This window comes from Canis lupus, chromosome 5 (genome assembly GCF_011100685.1).
Source record: "Canis lupus familiaris isolate Mischka breed German Shepherd chromosome 5, alternate assembly UU_Cfam_GSD_1.0, whole genome shotgun sequence".
Classification (NCBI taxonomy): domain Eukaryota; kingdom Metazoa; phylum Chordata; class Mammalia; order Carnivora; family Canidae; genus Canis; species Canis lupus.
The window spans coordinates 4,486,909-4,512,545 of NC_049226.1; the positions used below are offsets into that span (position 1 = coordinate 4,486,909).

The 25,637-nt window shown below is 56.0% G+C and overlaps 1 protein-coding gene across 1 annotated transcript; it reads right to left on the bottom strand.

Moving 5' to 3' along the window:
• Window positions 1–2,061: 2,061 nt before the first annotated feature.
• ADAMTS15 (ADAM metallopeptidase with thrombospondin type 1 motif 15) lies at window positions 2,062–24,302 on the bottom strand. Its single transcript, XM_038535624.1, has 8 exons — window positions 23,076–24,302; window positions 13,160–13,292; window positions 12,502–12,669; window positions 11,999–12,282; window positions 6,686–6,863; window positions 5,454–5,635; window positions 5,168–5,343; window positions 2,062–2,833 (listed from the first exon to the last, which is right to left on the bottom strand). The coding sequence occupies exons 1-8, from the start codon at window positions 24,030–24,032 to the stop codon at window positions 2,062–2,064; spliced, it is 2,850 nt and encodes a 949-aa protein (XP_038391552.1). The 5' UTR covers window positions 24,033–24,302.
• Between the last annotated feature and the right edge of the window lie 1,335 nt (window positions 24,303–25,637).

Genomic DNA, 25,637 nt, shown 5'->3' on the forward strand with positions numbered 1-25,637 from the left:
GTGCACACAGAGGGCAGAGGAGGCAGGGGGCTCCTGAGCCCAGGTCCTTAGTGGTCCGCACCCCGGTGGGGGGAGAAGCTTCTGGAGCCCCCTAGAATCCTCCTCCTCTTCCACAGATGTGAGATACCACCTTAACTTTTTATCCCATCACCAGAAACCTGTGCCTCGAGGCTTGTCTCTGCTCAGCCTTGGAGAACATGGTTGGATTAGCAAACTGGTCAAAGGTAACACAAACCTCCCAAGTTGTCTTGGTCATACTTCTTTTAAAAAGGGAAAAAAAAAAAAAAGGAAAAAGAAAACCATCACGACAGAAAAGAGCATGTGAGGCCCAGCTTGTGTCAGGAACAAGATAGGTTGTCCCTCCTTGAAACGATGCATAAAGCTGCTCTGCCAGGGGACCAGTCACCCCTACAGACAGCAGCTCCCCCCCACCCGTCCCCCGCCCCTTCCGCACAGCCCCGCGCCACCCTCTCCTCCCCGAGGATGGGTGCACCAAGCGCAGGGTGCAGTGCTATCGTCGCCTAGAGGGAGTCCCCAGCAGCCCCGGCGCCCTGGGCTCCTTCGGATGGTGCGGGTCCCACAGCGTCAGGCAGGCAGGCAGGAAGACTCGTCTCCGCTTCACTCTTCAGGGGTGACTGCAGCCCAGCCCCGACATGCGCACCCCTGGGCCCCGGTTGGACCACCATCCCCGAGGCTTGCCTGGATGGCTGGTTTGTGGATCCTGGCTAGTAGGGGAAGCCGAGTCAGAGGACTGACCCTCGTCCCCAGGGAAGACGCTGGAACAGCTGCGCCTCAAGAAATACCCTGCTTGACCAAAGGCTCTCAAACCCCAAAGCATCTTCCCACTTGCAGCTATAGAAACACCCTGGTTTCTATACCCCCAACATGCCTCCAAGATAGACGGGACGTCCCACTGATGGCTGCCAGGTGCCTCTGGGTCAGGGCATTGACTCTTGTGTCTCCTGACACCTGTCCCCAAGGCACCTGAAGAGCGAGATCCTGCCTTCCTATCCGGAGCCGCCGTGGGTGGCCGGGCGAGAGGGAGCCGGAAGCCAGGTGTCACACACTCGGCTTTGTGTCTGGGCAGCTCTGTCTACAGAGGACAACAGCCAGGTCTGCTGGGAGCACCAGGGTCACCACTGCCCCCGCGGAGGGACAAGTGTGGGTACCCAGAGAGCATAGCCTGAGGTAGCAAACAGTGAACCCCGTTATCCAACTGCAATGCCATGTGATGTGCCCAAAGCCAGACCACACGGAGCCATCCCGGTGAAGACCAACCTACAGGCCTGTGGATGTCCAGCACCGAGCCCTCCTGGGATCTCCATGGCCCTCTTAGCGGGGACAGGACTGGGGCCACTCGGAAGGTTCTCTGAGGCAACGCAGAGCCTAAGGCAGCAGCCCTCCCTATACCTGCCTCTCAGGAGGAAGAAGCCCTTGGAACCGGGGCCCCCTCCGCATCCCGGGGTGACAGTCCCCCACGGCTCAAGCCCAGCCCGGGTGACACAGAACCCTCCAGGTCACTCCTCAAACCCCCCGCTTCACCACCGAACCCATCCTCCCTTGGCTCTTTCCGTGTTGGCCCCATCCCTCCCGGAGAAGGCAGCAGGCTCCCTCCTGACTCCCGGGCCCAGAGGGCATGTCCGGGAAGGCCCCCGCCTGGCAGCCCGGAGGCCGCAGGGATAAGAGGTGGCTCCCGGGGGGGCGGGAGACCCCGGACCCCATCCCCGCCGGGGCCCGGCTCCAGTTACACCCAGTGGCCCACCAGCTGCGCCCACAGCCGCCACCCTTCTGTTACCAGGCCGCGGGGTCAGAGGGCAGGGGCCCAGGCAGCACCACGGAGACCCGCGTGTTGGACGCGCCGAGAGCCCGCGGCCCACCTGAGGCTGCCCGGCGGCCGCGGGGCTCTAAGCCCTTGCGGGCCAGGTCCCTGAAGTTCGGGCGGGCCCGGGCCTGCACCTGTCAGCCCCCCGCGGAGGCAGGGCCCGGGGGGCCGGGCGTGAGGTAGACGGTGCCTCCCCGCCGGGCCAGGAGGGGGGCGCCCTGGCGGCCCCGGGGGCGCGGTCAGCACGGCCGGGCGGCGCAGAAGTCCAGCTCCTGGGGCTTGCGGCGCAGGTCGCAGCGGTCCCGGGCCAGCAGCCGCCCGCCGGGCCCCAGGCACTGGAGCGCCCGCCGCTTGAACCCGCGGCCGCAGCTCTTGGAGCAGGGCGACCAGGCCCCCGGCTGCCAGGAGGCGCAGGGCTCGCCGCAGGCCCTGGTGTCCGCGGGCCGGGGCGCGGGGCGGCAGGCGGAGGGCGGGCGCGGGCCCGCGGGCCCCCGACAGTCCACCGGGCGCCTCTGCAGGCCGCCGCCGCCGCAGCTGGCCGAGCAGGGCCCCCAGCCGCCCGCCACCCAGCGCCCGGCCGCCCGCGGGCCCTGCGGCTCCACCTGGTTGGAGAGGCCGGGCGCGCCGTCCAGCAGGCCCGGGGCCCCGCGGGGCTCGGCGGGCGCCCTATCCTCCCGCGGCTCCTTGGGCAGGTAGAAGGAGTAGCGCACGCGGGGCGGCGTCATCTTGCCCACGGAGAGCACCTCCACGGTCAGGGGCTCCAGGATGGGCCGCGAGGCCTGCAGGCTCTCCACCGCCGTCCCGGTGCCGCTGTAGCGCAGCAGGCTGCCCTTCACCACCAGGTCCCGCTCCACGGCCGACACCACGAAGTGCCCGTTGAGCAGGTACTTGCCTTGGCTGTTCTTGAGCGCCAGGTAGTTGTCGTCGCCGATCAGGCCCTTGTAGCCACGCTGGCGGATGTCGATGCTCGAGGCGCCCGCGGGGATGGCCACCACGAAATTGTAGCCGTGCCTGGGGTGGGGAAGGGGGCTGCACCTTAGACACGGGGGGCCTGAGGCCCTGGTTCCCCTCTAACGTCAGAGCTGATGCCCCCTGCACGGGTCGCCAGGCCCGCAGAGCGCATCGACGCACCCCGCCCGGGTCAGGGGGCTCAAACAGGCTGCACGAGACCATCACACAGCACCTAAAGCCACCGACCCTGGCTGTACCGCCCCGTGACCTTTTGTTCAGTACGTTTACACTGGGGTGAATTATTTTTAAATAACAACATTTATGCATTTGAGAGGGAAAGAGCAAGAGCAGAGGGAGGGGCAGAGAGAGAGAGAGAATCTCAAGCCGACTCCCAACTGAGCTCAGAGTCCCAACACGGGGCTCGATCTCATGACTCGGACATCATGACCTGAGCTGAAACCAAGACTCCGGCTCTCAATCGACTGCGCCACCCGGGCGCCCCTGTACTGTGCTGAATTCTAAAGCAGAGGCTAAAGCACAGCTTTTGGAGCCAGGTCCACCCCCACCACTGGCCTAGCTGTTGGCCTTGGAGAAGACGGTTGCCTCACCTGTAAAATGGAGACCATGATCACACATCCCTCATTAAAGCACATAAAGCCTATGGCATGGCACCTGCCACCAGGTAAGCACTGTGAGGAGGATGAGGAGGAGGAGGAAGGACAGAAGGTAACTCTACAGGCCCTGAGACAAGGCTGGGGTGAGACGCAGTGAGACACACTGGCTGGGGTCAAGATCAAGCCTTGGCTTGAACACCAGCTCCCTGGTGGCTCAGGCAAATCAGTCTCTCTGGGTTCCTGTGTCCTCACCAATACAATGAGGGTTTCAAACCAGATGATTTCTAAGGCTCCTTCCAGCTCCACCAATCTGTGAAGGGAGCGCCTGCCATTTAACCAGTGAAGCGAGTCTGGGAGTGTCTACCTTTAATTTTCCACTCGGCCTCCCCCTCAGATCCCTGCAAATGCCCTCCACTTGCAGTGCCCCAGTTCCCCAAAAAGCTGCCCCACTAGGGGCCCAGCAGAGGGCACTGTGTCCAGAGGGGGCAACAGAGACTCCTGGACAGCCACCTAGGCCTTGGACTCCCAAGTTCTCAGAGCCAATCATATCCCTGCTCGACTGAGACCTCAGGGGCTCTGCTTCTTCCAGAGCAAGGGTCAGGACTTTCCAAGGAGCACATTCCTCCTGAAAATAAAAGGGAATGTGCTGGACCTCAGAAAGCCAGGAGCCCCGGGCTGTGCAGGTGGAAATAAGAGAGGCCTAGAGACGTTCCTTCAGCTGAACCTGCACACATCTCCCAGGAAGGGGGGTCTCCCTCGGTCCTAGCCACTCACTCCACTGTTGATTGCCATTCTCACCTCAATCTCATCCCTGGTCAGGGCCTCAGCCTCAGTGAGACATTGTCTCCAGGCATGTTCTGTTTTGTGATCATCATCATGAACATCTAGTGAGCATTTATTATGCACCAAGTACAACGCTAGACACCTCACTTGGATTAATACCCTTAATCGTCACAACTGCACAACAGGAAATACACTCCTGTCATACCCACTGTATAAGTGAGGAAATGCAGAATTTCCAGGGATTGTGCTGCATGCTACAGGGCATCCAGAAAATGGGGAACTGAGATTTGAACACAGGGTAGTCTTACTCTAGAACTCTAGCTACACCCTAATGACTCTCTATCCAGTGGTGGACTCCCCAAGCATTCATCTCTGCTGGATGGATGGATGGATGGATGGATGGATGGATGGATGGTTGGATGGATGGATGGGTGGATGGATGGATGGATGGATAGATGGATGGGTGGATGGATGGATGGATGGATGGATAGATGGATGGATGGATGGATGGATGGATGGATGGATGATTGGATGGATGGATAGGTGGATGGATGGATGGATGGATGGATGGATGGATGGATGGATAGATAGGTGGATGGATGAATGGGTGGATGGATGGATAGATAGGTGGATGGGTGGGTGGGTGGATGGATGGATAGATAGATAGGTGGATGGGTGGATAGGTGGATGGATGGATAGATAGATAGGTGGATGGATGGATAGGTGGATGGATGGTTGGATAGATGGGTGGATGGATGGATGGATGGATGGATGGATGGATGGATAGGTGGATGGATGGATAGGTGGATGGATGGATAGGTGGATGGATGGATGGATGGATGGATGGATGGATGGATGGATGGAAGAATATCAGTCACAGAAAAGTCCAGGTGGCCTCTACAGCAAGGGCACTGCCCATTTACCCTGGTCTAACCCCAGTTCCCACCCCTTGGGGGCAGCTCCACTCAGCCCTCCCGCTCCAGGTCCCAGAACTCACATGGGCTTGGTGAAGAGGCCTGTCACCTTCTTACAGCTCTTATTGTCACCCCCACACACCCCACACTTGTCGAATTTCTTCTTGGAGCCCAGGTTCCCGTCGCAGCCAGCCTTGATGCACTTGCCTTGGACACAGACCGAGGTGGAGTCAGGAGTACATGGCGTACCATCCACCACCTGCAGTGCCCCCAGGGGTTGGGGGTAGAAAAGGAGAGGGAGGCAGTTCAGCCGGATGCACCCCCACAAACTTTCTCTCTGCTTTGCTCCCCTGCCCCTCGCTCACTCACCTTGGGTGCCAACACATAGAAGTAGCCAGTGCCATTGGCTCGGCAGATGAGCTTGCACTTGTCCTGGGGAGAAACGCCAGAGTACTTGGGCACCCACGCCACGGCAAGGGTGAGCCGGTTGGTGCTATGGTTATAGCCATTGAAAGCCTCACACTGCTCCTCCCGGAAGCTCTTGCCGGAAGCTGAGGAGGGAGGAAGCACAGGCAGGAAGCTAAAGGAAGGGATGGTGAGGAAAGAAGGCAAAGGAGAGAGCCCTCCCCAGGGTGCTCTCACCCTCAGCCGAGTTATCTCATCCCCGACGCCCCTCCATCTCAAAGAACTAACGTAGGCCAGGACCAAAGGATGCAGGTCACAGACAATCCTGCATCCCCCCCACCCAGGGCACTGTGCACCCTCCACGGTAAGCTGGCCTTCAATTCCCTCTATAACAGGTACCCCCAAACAACTGGGGGCCATCAGACCTTTCAGGAATCTTTTGAAACTATTTTCAGAATGTTACTAAATGGACAAAATGAAGTATATAGGTTACAAACAATACCCACTATACAGATACACAACTATCAGTGTATGTTGAAATGTATTTGGGATATTTGCGCCTCCTTGTTCACCCATTACACGGCAAGATTCAATAATGAGTCTAATAACCACTGTCATTTTCAAGTAGCGGTGAGAATAAATGGCATTCTGAGAAATCCCAACAACTAAACCATCATGTGAAAATATCCGTGATTTCTACTGGCGACAGCCCCAGCTACGGCTACTAGTATTACAGTTTGTTGCCCAATTAAAAGAAATGAGGCATTTTAGATAGAAAGAGTGGTCAAAGATACTCGATCTCTAATTGAAGGAAATAAAACATCTTAAATCTTTTTAAAAAGGCGAATAACAACAGAGAGGCAATCTCCTTCCCACCCAAGTTCATGGACCCTGGCTAAAGAATCCCTGCTTATGGAGATGGGCCTGTGAGTACTTAACTAAGAGGCCATTCGTGTGTCATTCCCTTGGGCCACTTAGGGACCCAGCACCAGGAAGAAAACATCCCCCGCCCGAGAGGAGTGGGCAAGGAAGTAGTGATCCCAAGAGGCCTCTGCTCCTCTGCACTTCCAGACTTTGCCCTGGGGGAGAGAGCCTTGACTGCAGTAATCTGTGGCCAAGAAGTGGGGCGGGGGGGGGGGGGGGGGGGGGGGGGGCGGGGGCGGGGCGGTGGCAGGAAGAGGCTCTCCCCTCCTCACCTGAGCTGGGGCAGGGCTCCAGGTTGCAGGATCGGTATTTCACTCTCACTCCCTCGCAGTACTTGCCTCCGTTAGCGGGGGTGGGGTTGCTGCACTGCCTCCGGGCCAGCTGCACGCCCCCGCCGCAGGTGCGTGAGCAGGCACCGTAGGGCTCCCACTTGGCCCAGGAGCCGTCCACCTGGGAGAAAGAGCCTGTCATGCTCCCGCAGGGCTTAGGGTGGGCACCCAACCCCTGCAGAGCGGCCAGGCAGCTGCAGCCCCCTCCACCCTGTCCCACCGCAAAATCCACCGTCTCACAAGGGAAAAATGATGGGCAAGGGGTCAGCATACGCAGCGCCCACGCAGCACCTCACCCCCATAATTAGCAAATGCCAACCGCATCCCGCTCTAAGGGAGGCCGCTCAGGAGAGGGGCCGCGGTGGGCTGTGGCGTCAGGTGGCCAAGCTCTGTCATAGCCTCTGCCCCCATGATACGGCAGGTCTTGAGCAAGCAGTAAAAGCTCCTGAAATCTCAGGTGCTTCACCTGCCAAAAATGGGGCAATGCTCAGGTGTGAGATCAGACGACGTTTAAATGATGCAACGTGTTCAAAAGCTCCTAGCACTGCGCTTACCACAGAGCCAGAGTTCAAAGTTCCTCCTCACCTATTGTTAGTGGAGTTACAAGAATCTCTAAATCTAAGGCAGAGGCAGCCCCCGGCCTTGCCAGAAAACCTCGTTGCCATAGATATCTGAGTATTTTTATTTGTAAATGTTCCACAATCCCGACTCTCCCCAGATCTTCAGCTCAATCATAGGCTGAACTTGAGACGGTTTCGCTGTCAGAGGCTCTAGTGTTTGTGCTCGGAGGAGGCGGAGATGGGAGACTACAAAGCAATCCTCCAACTCGATTTGGCTTCGGGGTGAATTATGCAGTGTGGGTTCATTTTTTCAGAGGGTGGAGAAGGGATCGAAAATGTCTAGTCTTCATTATGTTTTCCTCAGGATGCCAATAAAGCGCGTTTCCATCCCCTGAGCACGCATCGGTCGGGCCACGGAGGAAGCAGCCCAGTTGGACAAGCCTGGGATTAAAGTGCTGTCATACTTCATCCCCGCGTGGAGCTAATCAGGAGCTGGCTGCGTGTCGTCTGAATACAACGTACGCACACACGCAGCATGGTCCCTCTAGCTGCCCTTCTGAGGGATCGCTCCTGCCCCACTGTGTCAGCAGGTCTCTCGTCCCGTGAAAGAAACACTTAGCGACAGCCCTGCTTCCTCCTTCGACCGGCGCCCCACCTCATTCCAGCCTTTCATGTCCGAGGAGGACACGTCTACATGTGCTCCTTCCACCTCCCTCTTCAGTGCCTTGCAATATGGGTTTGGTGCCCATCACAGGGGGCAGCTGCTCGCTCAGAGGTCTGAGATGACCATCCCCACACTGCAAGAGTCTATGCTTAGACCTTGTTGTCACCAGTACTGTATCCCCGGCTTCTGGGGTGTTGTTGTTGCTGTCTTTAGCCTTTTAGCCTGGTCTCACTTCTTCCGACCGGTTCCTACAAAAAACATCCCACGGAAAACTCTCCTGCCCTGCTGTGTGCCATTCATTCACCCACTGTTTGTTGAATTCTTACTACACGTCTGGCACCACATGCAGCAAATCCCTGCCCTCAAAGGGACTGCATGCCGTCAGAGGAAAATAAAAAGAAGCCTGTGCATATAGAATGTCACTAGAGGTTAAATGCAGGTGGGAGAGAGGGAGGTAGGGAGGGCCTTGGTGAGAAGAGCTGCTCTCGTTACAGGGGATCGTGGAGGCTTCGCTGCAGAGGTGATGGTTGTGCAAAGGCCTGAGGGAAGTACGTGAGGGAAGTGTGCAGATATGAGGGGAAAAGCATTCTAGGCAGAGGGAGGATTGCAAAGACGCTGCGGAGGGACGAGCCTGGAGTACTCCAGCATCACAAGAGCAAGAGAAGCAGGAGGTGAAGGCAGAGATAAGGCTCACCATCCCAAGCATGGAATAAAGCCCCTGAAGGGCTCTCTGAATACGTGGCATGACCTGACTGACGTTTTAAAGGATCTTTCTGGCTGCTATGGTGGGAACAGTCTGTGAGAAGGAAGGCCAGCAGCAAGGAGATCAGCGAGGGTGCAAGAGCAATAATTCAAGGAGGCTTGGTGCAGGGTGATAGCAGATGAAGATGGCAGAAAAATGGCTCAATTCTGGCTCTATTTTGAAGATAGAGTCAACAGGAATTACTGAAATATCGGATGGGCGGATGCAAGAGAAAGAGGGTTGGCACGAGCAATGGGAAGACGGAGTTGCTAAAGCAAGTTCAGGACAAGTGATCAGAAGCTCGGTCTTAGAGATGTCGTGTTTAGGATGCCTCTCAGTTCTCCGCATGGAGGCATCAGGATTCAGTGAGGCATGCAAGTCTGTAGTTCAGGACAGAGGTCTGGGCTGGAGATACAGATCTGGGGGACTTCAACCAATAAATGTAAATGGTACTCAAAGCCTTTGGTCTAGATGAATCCCCTAAGAGGTCAGTGTGGACGGCGACAAGGGCTAAGGACAGCGCCACGATGCCCAACACTGGAAAAGCAAGCGTATGAGGAAGACCCAGCGAATGGGGACCAGGGGGAGCAGCCAGTAAGAGAGGACGGAAACCAAGACACCGTGGAGCCTGTGTTCCCAGGGGGGAGAATAATCAGCTGTGTCAAATGGCGCTAACAGGTCAGGCAATATGAGGAACGGTAATCAATCACTGACTTCAGCGGTTGTAGAGGCCATTTGGCGACCTTAGTGAGAGTTATTTTTAGAGGAAGAGCAGGACTGAAAGCCAGACTGGAATGGGCTCCAGAGAAAAATGGCAAGCCGGGAACTGGAGAGAGCAATTTCATACCACTCTTTCCAGGAACTTTGTGGTCAAGGGAGTCAGAGAGATAGATTGTGATTTATGGAGAGGAAGTAGGATCAGGAGTTTTGTTTAAGGTGGGAGGAATTACAGCAAGTATGTATCCTGATAGGAATGATTCAACTCAAGCGAGGGGAAATCTGACACTGCAGAGAGACGGAGGCATTAAGGGAGCGCTTTCCTTGACTAGAAGGGATAGTATCCTAAGTGCAAGCCCAGGGGTGGGCCTCCGGTGAGAGCGTGGACAGCTCATCCATCGCAAAGGAGGCAAGGTGGAGACCGCAGGCACAGAAGCCGGGCGGACGGCGGATGTGGCAGTGGGAGTTCTCTTCTGATTACTTGATTGCTTCTTTTTTCCTGATGAGACAGGAAAAAAGGGCACTGGCAAAAGTGAGAATGAGGAGAAAGAATGGGTAACGGAGGAGGGAGGCGAAGGCGTGACGCGATCGTGTAGGACGTTGGGAGGGGGAGTGCAGTAAAGCTAATAAAATAGGATATGACGCCTGAGCAGCATTGAGCCCACCTACACAGTCAGGTCTCCAGTGAGACCACCGAGCACGGTCGCGTGTCTTCCTCCAGCCACACTCACCTACACTGGCGCGCTCGAATCGGTGGCAGGTGGATTCCACCAAGGCAGTGGCTTATCCCAGCGAGGACAGCAGAGAGAGGCAGGGGCGTGGGAGCCGTGAGTGAGGGAAGGAGGGACCTGAACTGGGGCCTGTGGAGTCGCAGCTCAAGAAGAAGGCTGGTGAGGGCGAGAGAAGAGCACGCGGGCCTGAAGAACTGCTGGGGCCCAAAACTAGGGGGCTGGACCGCAGGGCTTTGGTAGTCAGAGTGTGATTCTTGTAACTGAGATCCTGGGGGGCGGGGGGCAGGGAGGCTGCATGATAGTAAGATAAGCTTTGTGCCCTGACCCGGGCTGATTAGGGTGCTGTCCTCCGGGAAGGGCCAGAGTGGTGAAGGGATTGTCCAGAAGAGAGATGGGGACATAGTGGATTTTGCTGCTGATGGACTGTCTTTCCACACGCTCCTCCGATCACACTTCCTATATCCAATATCCTCCTGGGCAACGTCTTTATCCCCTAGACTCGTCTTCTGAAGAGAAGGAGCTGATGACGGCTGGCCTGTCCTCAGGACCTTCTAGTTTAAACCCGCCAGCCTGGTGGTCAAGGCAACCCCAGACTAGCCCTAAACCATGCCCCCAAAGATCCTTCCCATGGAGTCCCGGCCGGTCCACCTTTCCGGCTTGCCCCACCTCCCTGACTTTGCTCCATCTCTGCCTGATGAGATCATACTCGTCCCTCGAGACTCTTTCCAAATCCGACCTCCTCATCAAAGTTTGTTCAGACCTCTCTAATCACCATTAATCTCTCATCCCTTATGCTCCCATGACACGTTTTCACACTTCGGTCCTGACACAGAACACACACCTCTCTGTGTCTTGGCTCTCAGTGACATTTCGAGCTTCCCCACTAGACTGTGACCCCACTGAGACACGACCCAGGTTTTCTTTCTTTTTCCGACTACCTCACACAGTTCTCTAAATACAGTGGGCTGGTGCCCAATAAATGGCTAAAGGTTCAATTAAATATATGTTTCCAAAATCCAGAAAAGGATTTTACATACTTGTGTACCAAACCCAGCTCAGGGCAGCCTATAAAGTGCTGGCGAGCGCTTATTTATTATATTGCCTATTCGTACGTAACGCAGTCAGGCCCGTCTTGGCAGCCAAGGCAGGGGTGGGGGAGGGATCATCGTCACCGGGATCAAGGGACAGGATGGACTTCTTATTCCCATCTGACAAAGTCCCAAACCCTTTGCGACCCCAACCCCAGACCTGAAGGTTTTATTATATCCAGAGAACATGTGAGGTTTGGGATTTGTTCTTATTCAACTGTTATTCCTTTTTACCAGGAAAAAAAAAAAATAACACCTTTGCTCTATTATGGTTCAGCTTCAAAAAACAATCATGACAAAAACCAAAGCTGGGTTCAGGATGTAGCAAATCACTGCAGCTTGCCCAGGATCTGCTTCCTTTCAGGTCTGAGCCTGGTTCACCTCTGGCCCAGAGCTCCCGGGACACAAAACACGCTCAGAAACAGCTGATAAGGGAAGGCTGGAAGGAGCCAACAAATGAGGAATGTTGAATGTCTAGTGTTGGGCTTTGGGTTCTGGGCTCCTCCCCTGGTAGGATGAGGCCCAGAGCTCAGGGCTGGGCCCCCTGGCGCCCGCTGAGAGAAGGCTTCACCAAGTTCTCTGACCTACCATATATGTCTTGTCTCCAGTCTCAGAGTTAAGAAGGGGAGAGGACCACAGGCAGGGAAACAGAGGCACAGTACGCAGTGCACACAGCAAACCCATTCCCCCCGGAGGCCTCCAGGTGCACCCCCCGCATCCCAGCGGCCCCCCTGCGAAGCCCCAGCACACTCACCCTGTACTTATTAAGGTTATGTCTCTCCACGCAGGTCCCCTTGAGGCAGAACTTGCCGTCCCCGCAGCTGGTGCCATCTGCCCAGGGGAAGTGGCGGGTCTGACACACCATCTGCCCCTTCGCCTTTCCCGTGCACCACAGTTTGGTGCAGTACTGCATGTAGGGACAGGGCTTCGAGCCCACGCCAAAGGCCAGCTCGCACTGCTGGCTCAGGGTGTAGCTGGCACCCGGCAGGTCCTCAGGCAGGGAGATGGGCTTGCTGGGCGCGTCCAGGAGGCAGTCGCCTGCAGGGAGCCAAGGGCACTCGTGAGAAACGAGTTGAGAAAGGTGAGCTGTGGCTAGCCCAGAGTCTAACTGGTAGGGAGACGATGAAGCGAGGGCCAGTGGAATGGACCCCCTTGAGGGCCCGACTCTTTGGGGTCATGCACACCTTAGGTAACAGAGGACAGGTCCACTCACTCCAGTGACAGCCCCGCAATCCCTCCTCTGTCATCCTGGCTTACCATGCCCACTGTCCAGGAAGTCGGTGATGATGGCAGCGCTGCAGGCCGACCAGGGGTTGGCCCGGTCAATCTGGATGAGTGTTGGGGACATCATGTGGTTGGCTCGGAGTTTCCCAAACACCTCCTCACACACTTTCACATTGTCATGGGGCATGTTGAACACGTGGCCTGCGGGGTGAGGCAAGAGGACTCAGAGGGCAGAAGGATGCGGGCTATGCAGTTTGCAGAGGAGGGGGGATCAGCCGGGGGAGCGAGAGAGCCCGTGTCAGCGCTTTTCAGGCTGGTCATTTCCACCCAGTGACAGACTGCTTTGCAAATGTCAAGATGGTGTTCTTGTGTTCTCTGTCCTGTCCATCAGGCTGCAGGGCTCAGTGAGGACAGCAGTGCATTTAAAATATTTTCCCCTCAGTGCCTAATTGATGAGATACTCTGCTGAGTCAGACAATACCGCTGGCCAACTGGGCTGGGGCAATTGGAAAAAATAAAACAAAGCCATTGCTAAGACAGACTCTGACCCTAAGAAAGGATCCCTAAGGCTTCAGGACGTGAGGAAGCAAAGACAAATGTCTATCCCTTGCTCAAAGCACCCAGTACAGACCCGGAAAGACCCTCGAGGGTCACTCTCCTCCCTCCACCCAAGAGCCCCCTCTAGCCTTACCCAGCTCATGGGCAGTGGTGAAGGCTGATGGAAGCCCATCATCCTCGATCACAGAACAACTTCTCTTGGGGTCGCACATAGTGCCCACATCAGCCATGCCCAGCGTGTCACAGGTGGTGGCCCCACACAGGTCCTGCCAGGGTGGGGGGAGAAGCAGAAGCCAGCCAGAAATTAGTGACAGGTACAGAAGGGACCTGAAGGAAAGTAAAGGCATCCTATGGGATGTTCAGCTCACCCCCATTCCCAGCTGAACCAAGACCTTCCTAGCCAGGTCCTTTCTCCCAGGGGGTTGCAGGGCTATTCATGGAATCAACCCGGGCTGAGCAGGGAGGGCTCAGGAAGAAAGCCCTGTGGCTCTGCGAGAAGATTCAACCCAAATCCTACTCGGAGATCCTGTGGGAAGATACTAGGAGGTACGGAATTAAACCCACAAGGCCATTGCTTTATACAGAGGCGGATTTCCAAAGCAGAAAACGGTGGGTTCCACAGCTGGGTGAGGTTCTGGTCATGGCTTACTGAAGCAGGTAGGGGCGGAAGGCAAGTGTGTTCCTCATCCAGAGTCAGCCCTGAGCAGTCTCAGTCCTCGCTGAGCGACTGTCTTTGGACAACCATGAATTAAACTCAGATTCTCAGCCAAAAAGGGTCACGGGCCAAGGACCCACCCAAGCCAGAGATGTGGCCTCCTTGGGCTGGGAGGAGGCTGAGTCAGGTGGTTACAAGCTCCTACCCAGACATAGCTCAACTGGCTGCAGAAGCTCAAGGGGGCCACCGGCTCAGCGGCCGCTAGGAAGAAAAAATAAACTAAATGGATGGCCACATAAGACAGTCCCTCTTTTTGGCATTAAAACTCAACTTACAGCAGAAGCTAGGACTTCCTGCAACAACCCCGATGGGAAGCACTTCCAGGAAAGTGCAAGGGCAAAATGGGGTACTGGGGGTGGATATCTCAATGAACTTATTGACTATTATGGGCCAGCAATGCACCTAGGTACATACCTTAAGAGCCCAGGGGTTAGAAATGGGAGAAGAAACTCATCACAATAGAGAAAACACTGCTGAATCGGTGATACTGTTATTCTCTTCATTACATCCTTGCCTTTCTTTATACTTAACGAGCAACTGCTCTACGTATCATCTCACTCAATCCCCACGACAGTGTCAGAAGGCAGATATATTATCATACGTATTTGTCAAAGGTGAAAACTGAGGCTCATGCTCATAGTTAATCATGGTGATGATTTATTAAATGCTGACATCATGTGCGGTCTCTGCATGCATGACCTTGTTTCATCCTCGCAACATCCCACTGGAAGAACGACTGCTATTATCACCTTCCACAGACAAGGAAGCTGAAGCTCAGAGAGGTCCAAGTCGTGGAGCAGAAACATGCACTGGGGTCCGTAGGACTGGGTATCAGCACTCTTTCCACCGCGTCACAGCTGATTGCTCAGCAGCTCCTAAGTCAACTATCCAGAGAAAGAGCTGTGTGTGTTCTCCGTGGGAGCCAAGGTGTTCCCATAAACACACCCAGAGCTGTTCTCAAGTTCAGTTCTCTTTAGGGCTCTGCGCACGTGTGTGTGCATGCACATGCTGACACGGGGGGAAGGGGGAGCAGCAGAGTTAGTGGGGGCCGGGGGCAGCGGAGGAAAAGTGGTCATAGTACACAAAATCAGCAAAATTTAATCCAGGGCATTCAAAAGTTTACCACCTGAGCAGTCAAACTTGGCTTCCCACGGTCAGGTGATAGTCACACCTCCTAATGAGTTAACAGTTTCTCTGGCCAAAGAACTGAGAGGGCGATCAGACTCCAGAGTACATGGGTCAACGAGGAGCAAGGCGCGCCCTGCCTTCACCTGCTGTCCTTGCTCGTGTGTGGCACGTCTGCCCCTTCTGGGAACCCTCGGGGTGAACCTCAAATTCCCTCTCTTGCAAATACTCCTCCTCCCTCTCCAAAGGCTCACTCTTCCAGAAAGTTCTCCTTCCCCCTAGAGTTCTCTGAAACCTAGAAGAGAACTGCTATCAAAACTTGGGGGGGGGGGGGGTAGTTCACCTGACAAGCACTTTAGAGAATATGACTAGAGGAGGGGGACTGGGTCACACAGATCAGCCTGTGAATGGAGGGAAGGGAGGTAGGAGACAAAGAGGGAAGGAATGGAGGTTTGCACGGGGGTAGGGGGCAGAGGGTGAGGGAACTGGGCCCATGTGTCCCTGGACACTGCAGTATAGCATCCCCACTAAGGCAGGAATCTCTGAAAACTCTCGTCTGGTGGTCACAGCCCATAGAGCCCGTAGGACAAACCATGACACTGTCCTGGGGCCACCATGTGCACTCACTGCCGGCTTTGTGTAGGAGAAGGGGCCTAAGAACCAAGAAGCCTAGATTCTGGTCCTGGACCCACCACCAAGTAGATGTGCGACTTTGGGCAGGCCACTTTTTTTTTCTGGGCCTCCGTTTCCTCCTCCAGAGAAGGGCCAGTTCTCAACCAGAACCCAGACTGGACCAGTGCCTTCAGCCTCTGCTCCCACCCGGATCCCAGAGTGCTCAGCCCCATCTGGCCCTCTAGGTTATAAAGGAACACACAGAATAATATACTTTTAGAATGGAAAGAGCCCTAAGGATGATCTTGTCTACTAACCCATGAAACTAACTCCCAGAAAAGGGAAGGTCACCCACGTGGACACTCAGAACCCTCGCCCTTGCCCCATTCAGCAGAAATGGTTAGACCAGATCGACAGCTCAGCCTGGCCTGGAAGCAGCCACTGGACCTCCACTGCCCAGCAGCCCGCCTCTGCCGCTGGCAGGTCCATAAAGCCAGAAACCTCCTTCCTCTCGGGGAGGGTGGATTCTCTGGAGTGAAGACATGCAGCTGCAGGCCCTTCCTGGCCAGGAGCAACCTGTTCTTTCCATCAAGAAATCCCGGTTTCCCTGGATCAAACGAGAGGAACAAGGAAGGAGCCCGCATATTTCCTGAGGGTCAGGGTGTAGCCGAGAGGAGCCGGCCTGCAGTAACCAGTGTCTTCACCGTGGGAAGATGCAGCTGTTTGGGGTCAGAGGCTCAGCGTGTCCCTCTTCCCCCAGTCAGGGACTCAAATGAAGAATCACTGGACCTCAGTTCTTTGAACGCCTACAGGCGGGTGTGCGGGGCAAGGCAGTGCCTCATTTGCGGCCCTGCATGTCTCCACCCTTCTGGAATGAACTCAGATGCACTCAAATTGCTTTAACCTCTTCAGCTCAGGCACTTGTCTCCAGAAATAGAAACAGTTCTGGTTCCTCCTGCCTGGAGGGTGTAGGCACTTCCCACCCAACCCCTACCTGCCTCACTATTTCTGGTAATTTGCCCCTTCTCCATGAAGCTGCGGCGGCTTTTCCAGACGACCCAAGAATCAGCTTGGCCACGAACCTAGTCCTCTCAGATTAGTGTTTTCCAACCGTCCCTTTTCATAAAATAATTTAGGATTGGAGCCACAATTTGAGAGCGAGCGAGCAAGAAAGGAAGCACCTCACAGTGGTCCGATCCACATTCACCCTGCTTGCTCCCTCCACGCCCCACCATGACTCCCCACGGCCCCCCCTTCCCTTCTCCTCTCATCTCCCCTGCCATGTACCAAAATGCTCAGATTTTCCAGCAGGACAGGGTGGAGGACACACAAAAATCAAGCACGTTGACTTTTTTCTTTTTAATGTAGGATACGTGTTCTCATGTAGCCAACCTCCTACTCCTAATGAACTCCTAGGCCTGTGGGCCAAGATCATCTTCACGGCCACACCATAGCATCCAAGTCTCATATTCATACAGCGTCAGAGCCACCCTCTCATTCTGCAGATGGGGAAACCAGAGCTCGTGGACTAATATTGCTCACCCAAGGCCACACAGCTATTAACCAAAAAAATGGGGAACTGAACCCCATGTCTTTAGACACCAAGGCCAGCAGCAGTGGTCTTTGGTCTGAACCGTAGCACGCTAGTTAGGATATCATAATTACCAGTGAAAACCACCCTGCATTAGTATTAAGACTGTACCTTTAACTTGTTTCCCATCTGAATCTCTGTCATGCATCACTGTATTTCCTTGTCCAACCCCAAATCCACTTCTGTTTGTAATCCCCAAGCAGGGGAGGGCCTCGCTTTGCTAGGAGAAAAAAAAAAAAATCTAGCAATTCTGGGTGTCTGGGCAATGTGACTAAGAATACCTGGTGAAGAAAAGAACACACCCTGGTCACATCCATAAGCAGGTTCAGTTTTCACCAGAATATAAATTCCTCAAGACATTCAAGATGTATTGAGGTAACCAAGACAAGAATTACCTCAATGAGGAAGAAGAGAAATCCGAAGCTCACCAGAAGACCAAGATTCCTCCAGAAATCATCAGTGCAAGAGAGGATACATACCTAACATAAGGTTAGGAGGTAACAGTGGCTGAGTTACTACTCTGTGCCCAACACTGTTCTAACAGCTTTCCTGTATTAGCTCACTGAATCCTCACAAAGCTTCATGAGAGAGATGCCACTATTAGATCCCATTTTACAGATGAGGCTCAGGGAAGGTAAGTTACCAGCACTGGGTCAGTGAGCCCAAAGTTAGACAGAAAGGGAGGGGCAGAGTGAAGGTGGAAATACAGAAGCACAGCCCCAGAGCTGAATGCTCCCCTTGCTTTGGTACTGCTTCCAGTGGAGATGCACCTCACGCATGGAAAGGCTGGGCAAACTCAGGATGGCAAGACTGTCCACCCCATACTCTCAGCCCCCAAAGCACAGGTTGGCCACTGAGTGGGGAGAGGCTTGCGAGGGGCTGGCAGAGAGGAGAATGGCAGGAGTAAGTGCCCAGAACACTCCTAGAGCAATGTCTGCACCCGCTTCCCGGTTGAGCAAGCTCCTGGCTCCTTGCCCCACACCTGCATTGACACACTGACCTGGCCCTGCCGTGCGCCATGTCTGCTGGCTCCTCGCTGGGGCCTCTCCTTCCTCCAGGGCAAAGACCGATGGCAAAGAGCCAAGAAGAAATGCCAGAAGAACCTAAGACTCCCTCTCCCAGCCCTACAGCCTGACAGCTGAAAATGCTGGATTAATGATCCCCGGGAAGGGAGGCGAACTACCTCAGCACCCAGGGCCATGGGCAGTCCTTTCGCTACCGTCGGTGCCTTCCTCCCATGAATACATACTGAACAGCAGCAGCCTGCAGGGGCCCACTGGAGGAGCTACAAAGATGTGAAAAGGTCTTGCTCAAAGGAGTTTACAAGTCAGTGGGAATGGCGAGCCCTGAGTCCATGGTTTCCACACAAAAACAGACAAGTATGAAGTATCCCGCAAGTACAATGCTTTGAAACAGGGCTATCCTAAAGGTAAGTTCTGGCAAGGGACCTGTAGGTAATTCTTCAACAAGAGCAAACATGTGCTGAGTGACCACTAAGGTGGTGACGACCGTAGCTGCCGTTAACTGGGTGCCTATTCTGGAACACTCGCTGACTTCTCCTTGACACTGCCTTTAAGTTCAGTACCACTGTCATCATCACTATCCTCCTATGGATAATGATGGAAAGTGGAGTTCGAATGGCTGATCCATTCAATGTCCATTGGTGAAAGTCAAGTGCCAGGCCTGAAACCCAGCTCCGCCTGACTCCAAGCCTGTGTTCCTTCCGTGGTGCCATAAGACCAACGCCAGGCACGAGGCAAGGTGCAGGGGGCGGGGGTAAGTGCCAAGAGTGATACAAACACCTACCAAGAAGTTCAAAGGTAAGAAAGAGCAAGACCAAAGGAGGGTGAAAGCCTCATTTGCCTTCCTGACTAAGCCAGCGCTGAAGAAAAAGAGAGAGAAAAAGATTCTGGTGCACGTGCCTCGCGGTGTTTATAGCAGCGTTATCTACGACAGCCAAATTACGGAAAGAGTCCAAGTGTCCATCGACTGATAAAGAAGATGCGTATGTACCTATAAGGGAATATTACTCAGTCATCCAAAAGATCGAAATCTTGCCGTTTGCGCCAATGCGGATGGAGCGACCGACTATTATGAAATGTCAGCCAGAGAAAGGCAAATACCATATGATTTCACTCATATGTGGAATTTAAGAAGCAAGACAAACTATCATAGGGGAGAAAGGGGGAGAGGCAAAGCAAGAAACAGCCCCTTAACTATAAAGAACAAACTGATAGTTACCAGAGGGGAGGCAGGTGAGGCCGCATCTTAGGACCTGTACCTCCACACCCCAGGACGATACCCGGAAATAATAGATGCTCCCCTAAGTAGTTTTAAAAAGTAGAACCAATTCACAAAGGTTAGTCCACCACAAAGTTACCCAAACAGCAGAGGGATCAGAGGTAAAGAGAGAGAAGACAGAGGGAAGTGCAGTCCTACTACGTCCCAGCCCCGAATACCCTGCCCCTGCTCCCCATGGCAACAAAAAGCCATAGAAACTTTTCTTCTCGTAGAAATGAATGTCCACCCAGCAAGACTGGCTCTAATTCTCTGCAGATCCTGGTTCCGATCCCGTGCTGACCTCACCCTGCTGTTATGAGTCTGGAGACTGATTGCTTTGCAAAATCAGATGTGCACTCCTTCTCCAGGAACATGAACTTAATCTGAATCTTTAAGCAAACTCCTCAGATTGTCAAAATACTTGTTGTATGATCAATCTTTTTTTTTTTTTCTCCTTTGCACACAGTAAAGGCTCCTCCCTGGGTCGTGTCTTCCCAGTGTTTTGATTTCAACACCCCACGCCCCTCCCTCTGCCTGCCAAGAGGCCAGCAGCGTCTCCCCCTAGCCTGGCCCAGCCCTGCCTTCAGGCACAGCATCTCTGGCGGTGGGTGGCAGGGGAGCTCTGCTGCCTGCCAGTCCTGACGCTCCTACCCTTCCCCCTTCAGGGACCCGGCACTTGGAGCTCCAGAAGAGCTGCTCTCGCCTCTCCCTCGCAGGAGGAAATACAGCCTGACCGAGCCTGACCCTTTCCCACTTCTTCATCCCTGTCAAAACCACAACAAGAGTATATCAGTCAGAAAGAGTCACTAGCCATTTTCCAGAATTTTCGGGGGGTGGGGAGACAAAGGAACGGGTGACTAGAGATGTCTGACAGTTTGACGTTATAGACAAGAGGTGATTAACAAAATAAGCACATTTCTAAAAACTTCATATCCAAACTATATACAGTTGACCCTTGATCAATATGAGGGTTAGGGGCCCTGGCCCCCATGCGGTCAAAAATCCACATACAAACTTTTGACTCCCCAAAAACTTAAACTAGAAATACTCTACGGTAGACCAGAAGCCTTACCGATCGCACTTGATTAACACGTATCTTGTATGCTCTACGTACTATATACTGCATTCTTAAATAAAGTACGCTAGAGAAAATAAAATGTTGTTGAGAAAATCAAAAGAAGAAATACATTTAGAGTGCTGTACTGTATTGGAAAAAGTCTACATATAAGCGGACCCCTGCAATTCCAACCCATGTTGTTCAAGAGTCGACTGCATATATTGATCTTCATAGAAATAACTATGTAGTTTATACACATGTATGTTATATATAATATATATATATATTCTGATTTTAGTTTGAAAAAGCATTGACTACACCAACATCATAATAATCTAGGAAGCTCCTATCTGATTTAAAGGACCACCACCAACCCTTACAAAGTAAAGCGAAAGTTCCTCTCCTGTTGGAGGATAGCCGGAGACTCCTCCAGGATCGCGGAGACCACATCTGCCTCCGTCGACAGAGCAGCTGCACACTCAGTTCTCATCACATACTGTACCTTCCCCAGGAGAATTTAGGAATGAGCAGTTCCTAAGACCCTGAGAATGCAGCAGGCCCTGAAGTCTGTACTGGCAAGGAGGAGAGAGGAAGAGAGAAAGAGAGAGAATGAGATTTACCCTAAAGCATAAAGCACATACCTGGATGTTGGTCCTGCCACCACAGCCTCCCCACTTTCTGGCTTCGCCCTCTAGACGCCTAAGAGAAAGACAGCTTCTAAAAGTCACATCTTGCACGTCACTGCTTCTGACCCAAGTGGTCATGCATCTTGTACCCATTATGCATGGTTAACATAGCCCCTCTGGGTCCAGCACACACCACTGGCAAACAGAAGCTGTCATGCTGCTCGATTGCTTCTTCTTCAAAAGGCGAACCCTTCTGATGGTGTGACCCATATTCCCAGCAGGAGTCCTCTTTCTTAGGGCTGATTCCAAAAGTCAGCCTAGCCACCAAGCGGCAGAGATGGAAGTCTGTTACCCTAGAAGCAGAGAGTGACCTCCACAGGGGCATCCCAGGTAGCAGATGGGCCGACAGCTGCTTTGCCCATTAAGATATCCTGTTCTTGGCCTTTGCTTTTTTTTTTTTTTTTTTTTTTTTTTCTTTTTTTTTGCAATCTGACCGCCGAGTTGGTCTGTATGCAGAGGTGGAAGCCACCTCCTCTGCAGTTTCCCCATGACTCAGGCAGTGTGTGCAGGGGCTGGGCAATGGCAGCTCTACAGACCTCAGTTGGAAGAATGAGTGCAAGGAAACAGACTCAGGCCAAAGACCTCCCTAGAGAAACCAGGTGGTGGGAGGAGAAGGCTGGGAAAGGAGGAAGTTCAATTCCAGGAGGGGACAAGCGGTGCCAAATGGGTTAGTGTGGAAGACTTCAGCTCCAGAAAAGTGTATGCCAGTGGAGCTCTGAGTGGCCTTCGGAGAGAGTGGAGAGGAGAGAGCCCCACGGGCAACCAAGGACTCTGGGCCATCCCTGGAATGACATGGTTGTGATAATAACAAAACAAGAGCACGGCACAGATTCGAGTTGCAACCCCCAAAATCAGAGGAAGCAAGTCACTTGGATGCCCGTCTTCCTCTCCAAGTCCCCATCCACGAATCTGAGAAAGTTCAAGAATCCGAAAACGTCACAGCACCCAATCACTCCAATATCTAGGTACGTGAAGGCTCCTAACCCCATAGCAGGGGGCAGAGCTGCCTCTGGGATCTGACCATCTTTCCCAATACCCAATACTCAGTATCCTTCCACCCCCGCCCGTGGGGTCTCCAGGTGCTCCTTGCTAAGCTCACACCACTTTGCACGCTGTCCGGGTGGGGGGTGGGCAGAAGCTGGAACCCTACAGTGAAGCGTGGCCACCGGCAGTTGCAGCGCGCTGCTGTCACGGGCAAGCTTGCCGGCTGTGCTCCAGAGCCCACATCAAGGCGAACGGGTCACCCTGGGCCAACAAGGAAATAGGAAAATGGGGGGATCTTCCCCAACTCAGCTCCAAGTGAAGCGACTCGAAACTCCAAGCGCCCAACAGGTGCTCTACCTCTACCTCGACTGCCTGTTCCGAATGGCCTGGAATCCCCTCAAGGAGAAGCGGGCCGGCCCAGGAAGGTATCCATCCCCCCACTCCCACCCCACCCCACCCCACCCTCCCGGGACTGGAGACTGTCCTTCTCACTCCAACCACCAAACATCCCGAATGATTCCCTCCATCCCAGGGCAGGCTCCGCAGGCCCGGCCGCAGGGTAAGGGGAGCCAGGCTCTGGCCCGGGATGCCTGCGGGACCCTCCAGTTTTACGAGAGGGGCGGGGAGCCACCCGGGAAGGCCCGCTCGGACCCCGCCAACGCCATCCTCGGAGCGCCTCCTGTCTGCCACCGAGGCGCACTGCGGCTGCGGGCCGGCCGCGTCCTGGGCTCGGGGCCTGGGCGCCCGGCCGGGGAGGCGCTGATTGGCCAGTCGGGGCGCACCCCTCCCGCGGCGCCGTCCGCCCGCCCACGTGCAGCCCGCGGCCCGAGCGCCACGGAGCCCGGGGGCGCGCGGTCCCTGGCAGGTCCGACGCGGGGGTCGGAAGGGAGCACCAGCATGCCAGCTTGGGGTCACCTGCCTGCCCTCCAGGGGCGTCTGGAGAGCTAAGGGCGGCGGCCCCACGGCCACGGGGTCCACGGAGGCGCCAGGCCGACTCACCTGCCTGGTGAAGAGGATGGCCGTGTCCCAGTACTCCGGGTGCTTGTCGCTCACTTTGTTCAGCTTTTTCTGCCAGGCGCAGAAGTTGCGCAGCGTCAGGGCCGCGTTGCCCGTGACCTTGGGCCCCGCGTCGCGGTCGCCGAGAAGCAGCACCTTGACCACGACGACGTTGATGGGGTTGAGGATGCTCGGATGGCGGTAGAGGCGCGCCGCCGTGGCCAGCAGCGTCAGCAGGTAGTGCTCCAGGTCGGCGCCGTGGAACTTGACCATGGACTCGTCCGCCACCACCAGCGTCTCCACGTAGCGCGGGATGGACACGAAGCGCTTGGCGCGCCCGGACCTCCGCCGGCTGCGACCCTCCCCGAAGCCGGGCCCCCGCGGCTTGTACGGGTCCAGCGCCCGCAGGATGGCGGGGTTCCAGCCCGAGGCCACCCCGCAGCGAGAGGTGGGGTCCCCGGGGGGCCCGCCCGGGGCGCCCCGGCGCCGGAGGAGGTGTGCGCCCTGGCCGTTGCGCGGCGCCGCCTGCGCGCTGGCGTTGGGGAGCGGGCTGAGGACATACTCGGCGCCCCTGTAGCCGAACGCGCCGCGGAGCCCCCCGCACAGGCTCACCGCGGCGAACGAGTCCGGCTCGCCGTTCACGTCCCCGGAGTAGAAGCAGCGCCGCAGGTCCGGGGAGCCCGCGGCCAGCGCCGGCAGGCGGACGCCCAGGCGCTCCGTGGCGAGGGCGGGCGCCAGGAACCGGGCATCCGGCGTCAGGTGGAGGTAAAAGTCCTCCCGGAACGCTGTGATCTGCAAAATGAGCCCCTGCTCCCCGGGGTCCTCGGCGCCCCCCCGGTAGTAGTGGCGGCCGTTGATGTCCGGGTCCAGGCGGATGGGGACCACCACCTCCTGCTCGGGCTCCGAGCCGCCCGCGGGCCCCCCGGCCAGTGCCAGGCTCAGGATGCCCAGCAGGAGCATGGCTCCGGGCAGCGCACGGCGGCGCGCTCGGCAGGCTCGGCCCGGCTCGTGGCGGCGCGCACCCGGGAACCGGCGCTCCGGGGCCGCCCGCGGCTTCCAGGAGGCCGAGCGCGGGCAGGGAGCTCCTCCCGGAGCGGGGCGCGCGGCCTCCTACCTGCGCCTTCCGGAGCGAGGCGCGCCCCGCGGCTTCAGCAAGTGCAAGGACGGAGACCGCGGCGGGGACCCGGCGGGAGGTGCGGGGCCGTCGTTCCGCCGCAGCCGCCGGCGACGCCGCGGACCGGGCGCTGGGCGAGCCTATTAAAGGCCCCCTCCTCTGTGGCCTGCCCAGTCCGCGCCCCTCCTCCCTCCCCTCCCCGCTCCCCGAGCCTGCAGCCCCGCGAGCTCCAGGGGCCACCGGGCCCGCCTCCTGCGCGGATGGAGCCACTCGGCGGGGAGGGAGTGGCGTCGAGGCGGGAGGCGGGCGGCGGGCGGCGGGCGGCGGGGGGAGGCGTGGGCTGGCTGCAGGCACCGCGCTCCGGGCCGCGCGTCCTGCCCCAGCCCCCCCAGCCCCCCCCGCCCCCCGTCGGTTCCTTCTGTCCCGACCCGCGTGCGTGCGTCTGCTTCCTGGTCCTACCCTTTCTCCCAGCCAGGCGGGGTCCGAGGTTGGGAATGAAGCCTCCCCCCTGCCCACCCCACCCCCCCCCCAGCCGCCTGGTCCCTCCCCTTGCAGCACCCCTGCTGCTCCTGCTGCTGCTACTGCTTCATCGCAGTGTCCCCTAAAAGACCCAGAACCCAGAACCGCCCCTGTACAAGCCCCGTCGTTGGAAGGGCAAACTTCCAGGAACAACGGAGAAACCTCCTCGAACCCAGGCCTGTGGAGGCCCCGCTGTCGGCCCCGGCGCAGGGGCGCCCTGAGTGGCTGGTGCAGGGCGTTAAATTTTCAGGGACTTGGGCAGTCAGTCCCTCCCCACTCGGGGACCTCACAACAGGAGCTTGAGACAGGTCCCAGTGGGAGGACTTGCACTTGCACCACCACATGGGCAACTGCTATCACCCAGGAGCTGGGAAGGAAAGAGAACCGTTGGCCCAGCACCAACGCCTGGAGGGGATGTGGAGAAAGAGGTTGTCCTCCGGCCAGGGAGGGGCTCAGGGACTGGTGGGCAACAGGAAAATCTGCTCCCACTTCTTCCAAGAGTTTTCTCTCATTCCAACCTCGACCAGGTGTCATGGAGGGCACTGTGGCGGAAGGCTGAGTCCGGGTCAGTGGGGACAAGACCATCAAGCCATGAGTCCCCAGCTAGTTCTGAAGAGCCCTGTTTCAGGCACTGGTCCCCAAGACGCTCTGTACCTCTCCATAAAATCCACTTGTCTCTCTGACAAGGAAGAAATGCAAGAAGAGGAAGGGAGGTTTTCCTAGACTCTCCTAATACCTAGAAAGTCTTTCCAGAACCAAAAGCCTCCACGTTGAGTTTGCAAGAAGAGAGGACAGGTCAGGGGGTATGCAATGATTTGACGCACAAAGCGAGGTGGGGTGGAGGAATTTTGGGATTTTTTTTAGGGACGTGGCTGCTCAACTGAGCAACTCCATTGTTGTAGGAAAGAGATGCTCGGCCTGGTCTATGGGTC

Coding starts and splice junctions, on each gene's coding strand:
- ADAMTS15 (XM_038535624.1), bottom strand. CDS start 24,032: ATGCTCCTGCTGGGCATCCTGAGCCTGGCACTGGCCGGGGGGCCCGCG. Junction 13,293..23,075: donor CCATCCTCTTCACCAGGCAG/GTGAGTCGGCCT, acceptor CCACCCTGGCAG/GACCTGTGTGGGGCCACCAC. Junction 2,834..5,167: donor GGCCTCTTCACCAAGCCCAT/GTGAGTTCTGGG, acceptor TCCCCACCCCAG/GCACGGCTACAATTTCGTGG.